Source organism: Cryptomeria japonica, chromosome 3, assembly GCF_030272615.1.
Source record: "Cryptomeria japonica chromosome 3, Sugi_1.0, whole genome shotgun sequence".
Taxonomy (NCBI): Eukaryota; Viridiplantae; Streptophyta; class Pinopsida; order Cupressales; family Cupressaceae; genus Cryptomeria; species Cryptomeria japonica.
In genome coordinates, this window is record NC_081407.1 from 658,220,429 (window position 1) to 658,235,193 (window position 14,765).

Sequence of the window (14,765 nt, forward strand, 5' to 3'; positions counted from 1 at the left end):
TAGCACTACCTCTTGTGATTTTGATGAAGATTACTTTTCTCTTCCTACTCTGCACCTGCAAGATATGATTAATTTTAGTCCTTGTAAACAAAATATATTAGGCCAAAAACTAATCAGTAAGCATTGTGAATGTTTTTTCAATTTTCATTTACAATCATGCCTTAATAAAATTTAGGAATAACATGCAAATTATGTGATGATGGATATGATAAATGGGACAATGTGCTTTTTGTTACCATTCCTAAATCCTTAAGAGTGTAAACAACAAATGACAACCAGTTAGAAATGTATATTAGACAACATATTATTTATTAGTTGTTCAATTGTACATAAGAAGCAGTAATAACTTCCTCTAGAATATCAAACATAAAGAATGCACAAAAGGAGATGATAATAGTTGGAAAAGATGGACAATTTGTTTCCAGTCACAATTACTAAGTCATCATAACTCTCAATATCAAAGCCTATGGAAATAGAAGATCAAAGTGGATATATTTTAACAACACCTAACCTGTTATCTACATACAGTCATTAAAGACATTTATAAAGTCATCAAATCCTTCTCATAAAGAGGAAAGAGTAAAGATATGCCATACTAACTATATGCCATACTAACTTCCACAAATTATTATAATCATTCAGATGGGATAGGAAATTAACAGATATGCCATCAATGCTTAAGCAGTTTTAGAGATTAGTGATTGACAACTCAAAAATTAATTTGTTGAGAAGCGCAATGCCCTCTAAACTTGAAATTTAATGATTATACTCATGCTAGTAATACATCTAATAGTGTGTTCTGGGAAATCTTTGCAAATAAAACCAAATAACGTAGTGAGCTTGAACACTAGAGGAATAACCTGACATATAGATTCAAACCTCCAGCTAAGATATTTACAATAATGCAAATTTCTTGACTATTATAGAATAAATGTCAAGTTATTCCTCTAGTGTTAATCATAAAATAATATTTTTAAATACATTTAACACATTTCATAATGCAAATTTTCCTCTAATAAAATAAGCCTAAACAAAATAATTGTTTAATCATAAAATAATCTTGTTAACTGTACTTTTAAATACATATGATGCTGAGCTAAGGGCTTCTTTCCACCGTTTCCCTTTATTTTCGTACAATTGCAGGGTTGAGAAATCTCCATAAATATGGGAGAGTAGAAGCTAGAAGAGAAGGTCAATTAAATTCAGTCTGTAGTAGCTTTGGAAAATGAGGCGTAGTTAGAAGGTCAATTATTTCTTGGGGAGACCAGTGAAGCCCCCTTTTGATGCACTTTGAACTTTGCAATTTGGAAAAAAAGGGGGTAAAGAAGAAAAGGGAAATATTAAAATAACTACCTTGCGTGGTAAACTTCTTGTTGCTAAATAGATTTAGGGGAAACCACATCAAATGTGTAAATCTGACTACAATTCCTCTCGGAACTTAAATTTTCCTCGTTTCCAATTTCTTTCAATAAGAGGTCCTTCTTGTTCATGGTGTTGACACAACTACGGGCACTCATTTCTTCTTCTTACTTTGACAGAGGTCTCGCTCTTAACATAAACCATAATCGCAACGTTTCCCCTTCCGTTCTTCCTACTCTCATTTCTAACATGAAATTGTCCATATATAACGACACAACATAATCCTTATGACGCCTTAAAGCATGGCCTTGGATTGTCCACACTGATGGAATTGTTGCAAAGTCGAGTCAATAGTTTATTTTCTACTGCTGATTGTGAAATCCAGCTGCAGCTATCTGAAGGGCTGGTGCTATTCTGTTCTAATCTTCTTTCAAGCATAGGCAACAGTCTAGATGGCTTAGGAGGCACTGGTAGTTTACAGGCTTCACTCGGAGCCTCTGCGTCAGGGATTTAAAACTCTCCTTGGAAAGAGAAGAAGCAGAACTCTGTCTCTGCATCAAGGCTTCAAACCTCTCCTTGAAAAAAGAAGAAGAAGAAGAGCATGTTCTTTGAAATAGAAAAACAAGAGAATTTAAACAAAAGAGTTCCATAATTTCATAAACAGGGTTCAACTTCATGACCTCTCTTTGTGCTTATTTATACAATCGAAAAATTAAGAATATAATTTTCAGCTTTGGCTTGGCTATCCAGCATTGAGTGCATTCTGAAGAATCTTTGGTGGGCTGATTCCTACAGAGACAGCAAAGACCTGGCATAAACAATAACTCAAAAACCATGAAATTGACATCCGTCGTTTTATCAACTCAATCCTAAAATACTGACAAATGGCTGGCAAATTCGCCATTAATGGCAATGTCGTAACCGCTCAATTTTTTCCATTAAACATTGAATGAAGAAGCCTCGACCGTTGCCGGGCAAGCATAAATATTGCATTAACGTTTCTTTGCTCTAAAAGATGAAAAAGCTAGCACACTGGTGCGGGTCATCGAATCAGTAAATCAGAGCTTTCGTTAACGAATCCCAGATTATGGCGGAAGCGCTCCAAGAGCAGTGAGGCCATGGCCCGCCCTCAAACTGCAGATTAACCAAATAAATAAATAGAAGAGGGGGTTTTGAGCCTTCATTGAATTTTGAGGCCAGCCGAGACGGCAAGAGGAGGCAATGAATACCGCCATTGCCAACATCTGCTCTTTCTTGTGCCAAATAATTCCCAGCGATAACAACCATAATATTTACATGAAAAACCTAGTGCTGGAGATGCAGAGGAAATGCAGGGTATGGATATTGTCGTTGCCCTACCTCTGTAATTAATTTGATTACTTCAATTAAACAGTGAAAATTATGAACATGCACTTCAATTTGGTGTGTCCTTCGAAATCAACCAGGGTAAATAAATGGACAACACACAAGATCGAAAGTGTCATTTCCATACATAGTTTTATGCTTTGCACAAAAAATATTGGGAAAAGCAGTTCGATATTTTCTGTTTAAAAAAATAAATAATTAGGGTTAAACTTTAACATGCAATGAAATCAGAATATGTTTAATTATTAGTACATGTCGTTAGTTACTATTATTGCAATATTTAGGGTTAACTTTAATATGTAGACGAAATCAAAATATGTTTAATTATTAGTACCTAGTGTAATTAGTTGCATTCAATTTTGTTAATTAGTTATTATTGAATTGTTCTTTTCATCAATTAGAATTATAAAAATTTTCTTTTGATATTTTTTTCTCAATTTTTAAAAAGTTAAGATGTTTCTAGATTACATCAATTATTCAAAGATGCAAAACCTCTTATTTGCACTATAATTAATAATAGTTATGTTAATAAACTAGCAATTGCACCTTGGTGTGCAATGGGTACGCCAAATAGATGTGGAAGGTCAATTAGGACAAAATTTGGTCTAATTTTTGCATACATATGTGCAATACATGAGGTCAATTGGTAGGCCATTTTAAAAATGTTGTTGTTTGTGAGATAAAGGTATCACTGAAGTCTTCAGGCATGTAGTGTCACAGTTAAAACACTTTGTTGGTGAAGCAGCCACCAAGGTTTAAACCCCTGTTGGGCCATTGTGCTCTCAAGGTCTTGTGTCTTCATTGGGTTGTTGTGCTCATGGGTTTGAACAAGTGAAGTGTGGGGATGAGGTCCCCCGATTGCGGCCTCATCGGTTCATAGCTCTGGGTCAAAAGTGTTTCACGTGGATCCGGAGGGTGTGTCATGCCAGCGTCATCGGTCACGTTAAAAAGTTTACTAGGCATTACAAAAAAAGGTATCACTGAAGAAGTGATAGGTTCATTTGAATCAACTATGAATATGCTTACGGGGATCAAAACATGACTGAAAAGAAAACCTTTGAATCAAGAAGATAATCAAACTCCATCATAGAGAAGCTCATGTTATGTTTGTTATAAGGAGAGAGGGGGGAGTGTGAGATAAACGATGGGTAAGCATGTAGATATTTGGGATATAGACAGAGACAAAGGAGAGGGGGAGATAAAAATATGTAGAGTAGAGAGAGAGAGATAGAGGTGGAGAGATATGGAGGAATAAAGAGATAGAGATAAAGGGAGATGGAAGAAGAAATACGGAGAGATAGAAAAGGAAAATAAATATAGCTATATACATTTAAGGAGAGAGAGAGAGAGAGGGGTATAGAGTGTGAGGGGGAGATGGAGATATACATGGTGAGATAGTGATAGAGAGATGAAGATATAAGGAGATATAGAGAGAGGGGGAGAATTAGACAAAGAAAGAGAAATAGATAAATAAAGAGGAATATAGATAGGAAAATAGATATGGAGAGATGGAGAGATCAAGAGATAGATGTGGGGATAGGGAGGGAGTGAGCGAGGGATCGATGTTGAGAGATAGAGAGACAAGAGAGAGGTGGAATGATTGGTAGGTGAGAGAGAGGGAGGAGAGAGATAGTGATAGAAGAGGGCAAGATAAGGATAGAAAGGAGAGATTGAGAGATGCATATAACTTGGGAAAGCTAGAGGGTGTAAGATAGATACATATATAGAGAGGGAGATATGGAAGGAGAGAGGATGAGGAAGAGGGATAAATAGTGATAGAAAGAGTGAGAAAATATAAGAGAGAGGAGATGGCGAGATATAAAGATAAAAATATAGGAAGTGATAGATAGAGGAAGGTAGAGAGAGGGATATGTATATAAAGAGAGAGTAGGAGACATGAAGGGAGAGATGGAGTGAATAAGAGAGAGATATAGAGATAATGAGATATAGACAGAGAGATAGGTAGAGACGAGAAAATAGAGATAAAGGAGCAAGAGTGAGAGATAAAGGAATTGATAGAGATAAGTAATAAAGAGGAAATGAGACATGGGAGAAACATATAGATATAGAGATAGGGAAGAAGGAATAAGGTGTTGTGTATGAGAGAGTTAGAGAAATATAAAGATAAAGATGTGTGTGTGTGTGTGTGTGTGTGTGAGAGAGAGAGAGAGAGAGAGAGAGAGAGAGAGAGAGAGAGAGAGAGAGAGAGAGAGAGAGAGAGAGAGAGAGAGAGAGAGAGAGAGAGAGGGAGTGATATGAAGAGAGATGAAAAGATAGGGAGAAATGGATGGAGATATCTTGTAGGAAAGATAGAGGTAGAAGAGAGAAAGGGAGATGCAAGGAGGGATACAATTATAGAGATAAGAGAGATAAAGAAGAAGATGGAGATGAACTTAAATAATAAATATAAAAATTGAATAATTTATCTGATATATTATGATATAATAATTATTAAAATAAATTAAAAGTAAATAAAAAAATAAAACATGTATTTTTCAAAAATAATTATATTTATCAAAAAAATTTAATATTTATATAATAATATTATAAAAAAATTATACAATATATTAAAACTAATTATTTATCTGATATATTATGATATAATAATTATTAAAACAAATTAAAATCGAATAAAAAATAAAACATGTAACTTATTATTCATATATTTCCTACATTATATATTATGATTACTAAAATCTCTAATAAATTCAAACTTAAAAAAAAAATTAAAAAAATAAATGGATAATATAAACAGAGAAGAAAAAGTTAATATTTAAACTCTTATTCCACGTAGCATGGGAAAAGTCTTTACAAAGTTTAAAATAGAAGAAGCACCCATATTTGAATCCCATTGTTCCAATAAAAGCTTCATGTTTCTGGAGGATTGTACACTGCCTTTTTCGAAATATATTCGTATAATAAAATCAACTGCCAACGTGAACAGATACACGGTAGCAGATTTTCTTTATTAACGTTTCTTTTGATTTTCAACTTTCACGCATGAGAAAGGAAAAACCAACATGTGAAATACTTTTAACAGACAGTAAAATCATGACAATGACATAAAACTGACAGTAAATGGGCAGAAAATAATGAACGATTCAGATATTTTGCATCGTCTTGCATCACTTCCAGTAGTCTTTGCACCGTTGATTTGGAAAGTGAAGTGAAATATTTCATAAAGGGTATGCCTTCGGTGTAAATATAATTTATAGTGTTTAAAAAAAATAAAACTAGCAATTGCACCTTGGTGTGCAATGGGTACGCCGAAAGAGGTGTGGAAGGTTAATTTTTCAATAGTGAGAGGGAGAAGAGGAAGAGATAAGGATAGAAATAGGGAAAGAGAGAGGGGGAAGACTAAGGGATAGAGGGGGTAAGAATATATAGATAAAGAGGAAGATATAAATGGAGATGGTGAAGGAAAAGTAGAGGAATATGGAGAGGAGAGGGAGAAATAAAGAGATAGGAGAGATGGATATATAGAGTGGAAGAGATAAATATAGTGAGAGGGGGAGAGAAGGAAAGAATGAGAGAGGGAGATATAGAAAAATAAATATATATGAAATGATAAAATAGAGATGGATAGAGGGACACATAAAGTGGTAGAGAGAGATGGAGAGATAATGATACATATATACAAGAAGAGATGAAGAATATATATGGAGAGATAGAGAGACAAAGAGATATAAATATAGAGGTCTAAAAAGAGGGGAAGAGGTAAAATAGAGATGGAGATGAAGATAAAGTGAGAGAAGAAGAGGGAGATAAATAGATAGAGAGATAGAGGAAGAGGAAGAGATAAGGATAGAGAGAGGGAAATAGAGAGATATAGAGAAAAGGGAGAGCGAGAGAAAGATGTAGATGGTGAAATAAAGTGATAGGGAGGTAGAGATATAAGGAGATATAGAGATGAGGGGAGAGATAGAGACATCGAGATAAGAAAACAAAGAGAAGTAGAGAGGGAAAGAGAAACAACACACACACACACACACAAACACAGAGATGCAAGGTAAGGAGATAGATATAGAGGGGAGATAAATATACAGAGAGGGAGGGATAAGAGAGGAAGAAATAAGATAGAAGAGGTGAGATAGAGAGAGAGGAAGAGAGGGAGGAATAGAAAGATACAAATAGGAAGTTATATGTAGAGAGAGGTCTTAAAGGTGAATTGTTATATACTTAATTATAAATTTATTTTGTATAATAAATTTTTATAATAATTTTTCCGATTATTCTAAAATATAAATTATTAAAAGTGAATATATTATATTATATAATTAATTATTTGGCTAAACAATCTCCCCTTACATCTGTTATGGTAGACATTTCTAAAATTTTACTTTATTTTAATGGTAAAATTCCTTAAACATGGGTATTGAATTTGTCTCCATCAAAAATTATATATGAAAATGCTAGATATTCTCAATTTCTTAATATCTAACAATCTTTTGAGGTTAACATATAACATCTTATATTTGATGAGACAAAATCTAAATTTTAATTACAATAATAAAATTTAAAAAATTAATTAACTTATTCAATTACTAGATAATTTAAAAACATTTTTTTTTTAATTTAATAATAATGTTGTTTATATTATGTTAATATTAATATTTTCTTTAAATAATCATATTTTTTTAATGAAATAAAAGTAATTATAATGTTATTTCAAAAATACATTAACAATATAATGAAATTTATTATTTAGTTATTATAATAAACCCAATTAATAATTATTTTAAAATATTTCTATCTTAGAATTAGAATTTTTTATATTGATTATAGAGTTATCAACAGAAATTACAGTACAAAAAGGAATCTCAAGTTTTTCAACTCCGGAGGCATGCCTCACACGGAGAGAAAACAAAAACCGAGTATGCTAAGCAAAAGTTACATCAATACACCATACAGAGACAGTATTACAAAATGATAATTAACATATACAAAGGTTTAATGTAACAGGTCTTCATATTGTTCCATCCAAGCGGTCCATCCAAGCGGACCTTCCATCCAAGCGATGCTTTTGTTGGCTTGAATTTGGGCTATCATTTTTATCTGATCATCGGTCGCATTCTTATTCTTGACGATTTCTTTGTGTAGTTTTTTCACCGTTTTGTTGAATAGGACCATATTGTTCATGTGGTTACGATAGTTGTAACCGTCTTTCATTTCAAAAATGAACATAGCGGAGTGACCCATCTTGAGGAATCTGCTCAATTTCTCCTTCTCGATCATCATAGTGATACAGACCTGCGAAGAAATTTTCAAAAGGGTGAGTTTTAAGAATAACTCAGTAAGAGATCTATGCACGCCTTGAAACCTTTCTTCATTCTTGCACTTCCATAATTGCCACAAGATGTTAGACGAGATAATAAACCATAAAATATTAGAATCATTTTTGAGACCATGAATATATCCAGTCAGTATTTCTAAAATATCAATGTACTTGGGATAAGTTACTCCACACAGAGCCCACACCTTCTGAGCAAATTTACATTCAAAGAAAATATGCCTGTAAGATTCCTGTCTGTTACAAAGCTTACAGAGATCATTAGGGACCAAGTAACTGCTGATAGGAAGCCTATTGATCAAAATAAGCCATTTAAAACATTTGATCTTGGGATCGATGTAGGATTTCCAGTTTCGATAAAAAATTTTATTCCATTGCTTCGTATCCAGTGAGGTATACCAGCAAGTATTGACATGCTTAATAATCTCCTGATTGTTATTCATGGTATTGTACACATTTTTAGCTTTTGTTTTCCACAGCACAGTTCCATCCGGCCATTTACTGTTTATAAATCTATGCGAGTCTATGAGACATATTGAAGGTATATTGGTGCAAGCTCTAGTAATCATGTTATATGTTTTTTTATGAGCAGCAGGAAGATTGTACTTGATTCTTAATTCATCCCACTTAATCAGACAGTCATTCTCAAATAAATCGATGAAGGTGGAAATACCTAATCTATTCCAAATTTTAGCCGAGCATCCTTGAGTCAGGGCAAGCAGCTTCCCCTGGAGAAACAGATTCCACCAGATGGACCTCTCACCATGAAGAAGGTTACCTGTGTAGAAGAGGTTATCCGTAATATAATGTCTCGAATCCTCCCAAGCTTTCCATATGGTTTTAAAAATAGCAGATCCATGTACAATAGAGGTAAATTTACCGAATAAAATATCAGCAAATGGGAGATTTTTCCAAGATTTAGCCTTCTTGGGGTAGCCTCTTAAAATATTGTTTCGGATAAGCACCTTCCATGGTTCTTCACCATCAACATAGTGAGAGACCCATTTGGTGGCCAGAGCGATGCCTTGGAGTTTGAGGTCCTTCAGACCTAATCCCCCAAAAATTTTATCAGTTCTGCACCAATCCCATTTTACCGCGTGAAGTTTTTTGTTGCCTTTACCATCAGACCATAGGAAGTTCCTAATGGCCTTCTGAATTTCCACAATTTGGTAATTGTTAAACATCCATGCCGAGGCATAGTAAATGTTATAAGATGATAGAATTTTTTGACAAACTTGGAGTCTACCAGCGAGCGACAGAGTTTTGTTGTACCAGCTATTGAGTTTTTTTGTGATTTTTGACTTGATCGAGAGCCACATGTCCTTAAGCGAAGGTTCAACAGCAACGGGGATACCCAGGTAACAGACTATATTGTTGGGGCCTCCCCACAGAAAACCATAATGCATAAACCAATCCGGAGGATGTTCGACCCAGCCAAGACAGATACACTTGGCCTGAGACAGTTTAGCTCCGGAGATTGAGCAGAAGAGATCAAGTTTTTTTTTAAGGTGACAAAAGTTTAAATCTTCCAATTTAACAAATAAACTGGTATCATCAGCGAATTGACATATGTTCAGCTCTTCATTGTTGGGCAATGTGATACCTTTGACAGCCGGGGAGAGAGTATTGTCAGTGATGATGAAAGATAAAGCTTCAGAGGCAATCACAAAGAGAGCAGGGGCAAGTGGACAGCCCTGTCTTATAGATCTGGTCAGGGAGAAGGGATCAGAGAGAGACCCATTTATATCAATTTGAGCCATAGCATCTTTTAGTAGAATCTTGATAAAATTGCGGAACAGGACAGGGAAACCAAAAGCCATAAGCATAATGTCAATAAAGCTCCATTCTATTCTATCATACGCTTTCTCGAAATCTACGAGAAGTATCACAGCATCCTGATTGGAAGACTTCGCCCAGTTCATAGCTTCCCAACTGGTTATAAGGTTTTCCAGGATATATCTTCCTTTAATAAATCCTGTCTGGGAAGACTTCGCCCAGTTCATAGCTTCCCAACTGGTTATAAGGTTTTCCAGGATATATCTTCCTTTAGAATTAGAATATATTTGATTAAAAATATTTATAATTCTTTAATATTTATTTATATTTTTTAATAATAGTTAATTAATCATATTTATATTATAATCTTATATAATTTCAATTCTAATTGTAATTCTTAATAAAAATTAAATCTTACTTAAATTAATCAAATATATTCTAATATAATACAAACTTAACCTTAAATTAAAATAAAATAATATAATTATAATTATAACTTAATCTATATAATAATTATAATTAAAAAAATAATCTTAAATGTGATTTTTAATTAAATAAAAATAAAAATATATAATTATAATTGTAACTTAATCTATATAATAATTATAATAAAAAAATTGTTCTTAAATGTAATTTTTAATTATAATTATTTAAAAAGTTACAAATAAATTTTAATCATTTTTATCTTGAATTTTAATATCTTAGTGAATTTTTAATTTTAACATAATAAATAAATAAAAATTAATATATCTCAATACTAATATAAAATGTAAAACAAAAACCTTATAAACAAATAAACATATATTAGAAACCTCTTATTTGTCAGGTGCTGTACAAATTTTGAAAAAGTAAGCAGCATAAGAAAAAAATGAACATTTCATACGGATCACCAACCATAAGTGGGGAAAATTTATACTGCGTGCCGAAACGGCCATTTTGTCAGGACAAAAGTAATATTAAAATCAACAACGTGGGAAAACCAATAAACTAATGCGATGTTTCAGGGTTGCTTCATCCAAGATGTTTCCCACTTGGTATTGTTACGTGTGCTTCTTTCTTTCGAAGAAATTGCATCAGAGTGCATCGAAAACATAATGAAAACGGGCAGTCAAAACTCATTGAATCGTCTTGCATTGCCTCACTGCAATTTTCAACCGTTGATAGGAAAAAGATAGACAGTCCATTCCATAGTAGGAGATGCCTTCGGCGTAATAACAACCAACACACAATGTCATTCTAAAAGTATAATTTGTTTTTTCCCTTAGTAATCATTTGTTCCTTGAAGTTACAAATAAAAACGTTTCAAATAAAATGTTACTAAGCAATTTACTCACCTCTCAAGGTTAATAAGGTTAACAGGGTTAATGTTTTTGATAATAAAGCAGCCAAAACAAGGGGGCTAACCCAGAATATACAATAAGCCTCAGAGAGAGAATAACCAACACACACATAGCTACCAAACAACAATCAACCAATCCCTATCTTAATCATCAAAAACCAAAACCACCTGCAACTATAGAATAATCCAAGATTGATAACAATCTCGTCCATATAGAAACGTAAACAACAAATAATAAAAAAGAAACTAACCTTAAACCATCTATCCTTAGAGATAAGCATATTGTTCAAACTCTAAAAACTAAAGAAAGTAGAAAGAGTCTTGACAAGCCTCATATGGCTGATAAAGAAATTAAACATAACAGGGATCCAACTGATCCTGAAACTAAAACTATAACAAAAAGGAAAACATCAGCCATTAATCATTTTTTCTAGTTGCCATGTGCTGGGAGAGTAGTAGCTCGGTCCAATCTTCAACAAGGAATTCAAATAGTTCCTTCGTGGTGTCACCTTCCAGCCCACCCTGTTTCACTTTTTCCTGGTGCAATAGGCACATTGAAGTGGCCGAGGAGTGCAGGACTTTAATGGAAAATTTCAAAATTTTGCTAACATGGGAATCCAGATAGTCCAACTTCTTCTTCACACTGTTTACGTCCTCGAAGATAGCATTACATCCCGCACAATGCACCACCTCCTCTTTCTCTCCACCTTCAACAACAGTCTGATTGCCCTCAGACTTTCTCCCATCCTCCTCAGAGATCTGATTATGCGGGGGGGGGGAGTGGCAGAAGAAGGGGAGGTGTTCTTATTATCATCCTTAATAGTCTCAGAGTCGGGGGTGTTGTTATCTAGCTTAGAAGACTTCGAGCCCTCTGTGGCCTCCATATCATCCGCAGCCTTATCACTTTGTGCTTCTCAGAATCTTCCTCACCCTAATTGGCATAGTTCTTCCTCACAACAATTTGTTTCATACGGGGTTTGCCAACAAATCTATTGGACCTCCGAGGGGTCACACCCTCCTCCACGTCAGATTCAACTAACAGGGTATTAGGTTCTTTCTTGGGTTTCTTGGAGGTAGCTTTTGCAGTGAAAGGATTGCATTTACTTTTTTCCCTAATTTTGGGGGAAATGAGAGGGGTGTGGTCAGGAGATTGACAAGGCGTAATAGGATTTTGTGAGGTCTTTTTATTACCTTTTTTAGTACCAACAGGGGGGTCGTGGAGGGAGGGAGCGGGTTGAACAGAGATGGGTTTAGGCGGACATAGGGCCCTGTGGAAATTGTAGAGCCGAAACATTAAACCCTGATGGAGGATGGTGAAATTACTGTCCTGACTCATGCAATGACGAACCTCTTTAATAATGGATTCTAAAGCGTGAAGTAAAAATAACGAAAATGAAATAGTATCATGGTTGTGAAAATGATTGAGCAATGGGAAGTGGTAATAATAGAAAACTCCATATCTTCCCTTAAGGGTAAAATATTTCATAATAATTTTACACACCTGGTCCCATAGATAAGGTAGAAATTCTCTATTGAAACCCCCACGCATCTTAACTGACTCCTCACCCTTTTTGTAGAATATGTTCATATTGGTCTCATTCGTGACCATGTTGGTTTTCTTCCACTTCCTTCCCTCAATTGAAAGACCTATAGCCTAGGCAATAACGTCTTCATTAATTTCAAACGAAATATCCCCCATAACAACTCTCTCATCATTCCACCTGCTAATAAACTACATGGAGAGGTTTTCTGTCAAACCCAGTAATGGCTTCCATGAACGGGATAATGCCCCCTTCCTTGACATACATCCAAACACATGGGTCATTGCAGAAGCAGTCATCAATAATGTCCGGGTCAACCCAGACTAAATCCCCCCCATAACAACTTCCTCTAGAGTGAAGTTGGTAAGTAGTGCGAGACTAGTAATGGTTATGCAGAGGGAAAAACTAGAGTGGAAGATAAGAATGATTGACATAAATTTAGCCAAAGTGTGGTGAAAACTGCAATAATTATCTTTTATGATATTTCTCAAGGCATGTGCCTGCTAGCTCCAATAAGAATTTGAAAGGACACCTCTTAACTAGTCCGCCAACTTGCAAAGATCTTTATTATGGAGAAATCTTAAGTTCCAGTTATAGCAATAAGTGTTGTACTTGCTATGGTCTATCAAGTTAATGATTAAAAGTTGAAGCTGCAATCCTTCGGTAACACAATTATTGGTGGTCGGACACGTCATCGCCAAACCAATGCAGTGGAGAAAATGGGGACCACCAAAAGCCACCTTGGCATAGCCCATCCAATTCAAATTTGAATTTCCCTCTTGCAACTTGACATCGCATAAGGGCCAAAACGTCCACCCATAAAAAAGGACATAGCAAATGTTAGTAGTGAAATTTTGGTCTCTCCCTATGAGGGATTTCTGTCTGTCAGAAAGTGATTCCAAGTGTCTCTAGCACCTCATACCTTTCATCTCAAGGCCCACCCCAACTAGAGAGTCCGCCACCGAATTTCCATCTCTATAAATGTGTTGAATTTGAAATTCCTCAAGCCAAACTATCATAGACCATATGTCCTTGAGTTAATAGGGTTAATGTTATTTAAATAGTATTAAAATTATTGTTGGATACATTTTTTAACCCTTTTTTTTTTCTAAATGGAGCAGTTAATTTTAAACCCCACAGTTATATTATTGAAAATATAATATTACATCTATTTTAGCAAGATTAGATTCCACCTAAGTCAATAATATTAAAGTTATTGTTATATTTTCAAATTTATTCAACATATATTTAACAAATTATTTAAAATCTACATCTACATTTTTAAAGTCTTATATTATATAAATAAATAAACATATATAATAAAAAATAAAAAATTAATAATATTATTTTAGGGACTCATACAATTTTTTTTTTAATTATGCTTGGTAAACTTTTTAACATGATCGGTGACGCTGGCACGACATGCCCTCTGGCTCCACATGAATGCTTTTGACCTGGAGCTATGAACCGGTGAGGCCACAAATAGGGGACCTTATCCCGACACTTCAGTTGTTCAAATCCATGAGAACAATGGCCTAGAGAAGGCACAAGGCCTTGCGAGCACAATGGCCCAACAGGGATTTGAACCTTGGTGGCTGCTTCACCAACGAAGTATTTAAACCGCGACACTACATGTCCGAAGACTGGGGCTCTCATACAATTTAATAATATAAAATTTTAATCATAAAATAATCTTCTTAATAATATAATACTAATATTTATAATAATAAATAAATAAATAACAATATAATAAAAATACAATACTAATATTTATTATAACACATTTTTAAAGCATTTTTTTTAATCATTTTAATTGTGACACACTTTTTTTCTAAATGAGGCAATTAATTTTAACCCTAAAAAAAATTATATCATTGAAAATGTAATATTACATCTATTCTAGCAAGATTATAGATTCTACCATAATATGAATATTAGTACATTATTAATTACTTAACCCTAATAACATTACTTATATTATTTACCCAAAACAATAATTACTCTCAATGTTTTTTTTGCTAAATGAGGCAATTAATTTTAAACCCTAAAAATAGTTATATCACTAAAAATATAATATTAAAATTATTGTCATCTT

General features: G+C 34.0%; 1 protein-coding gene across 1 annotated transcript in view; it reads right to left on the reverse strand.

Annotated features, from left to right (window-relative positions):
* LOC131874308 (uncharacterized) overlaps window positions 1-14,765 on the reverse strand; it is a 75,614-nt gene that overhangs the window by 46,024 nt on the left and 14,825 nt on the right. The window contains exon 3 of the mRNA XM_059217615.1: window positions 7,975-10,027. Coding sequence (XP_059073598.1) covers window positions 7,975-10,027 — 2,053 coding nt within the window. The remainder of the gene's footprint in view (window positions 1-7,974; window positions 10,028-14,765) is intronic.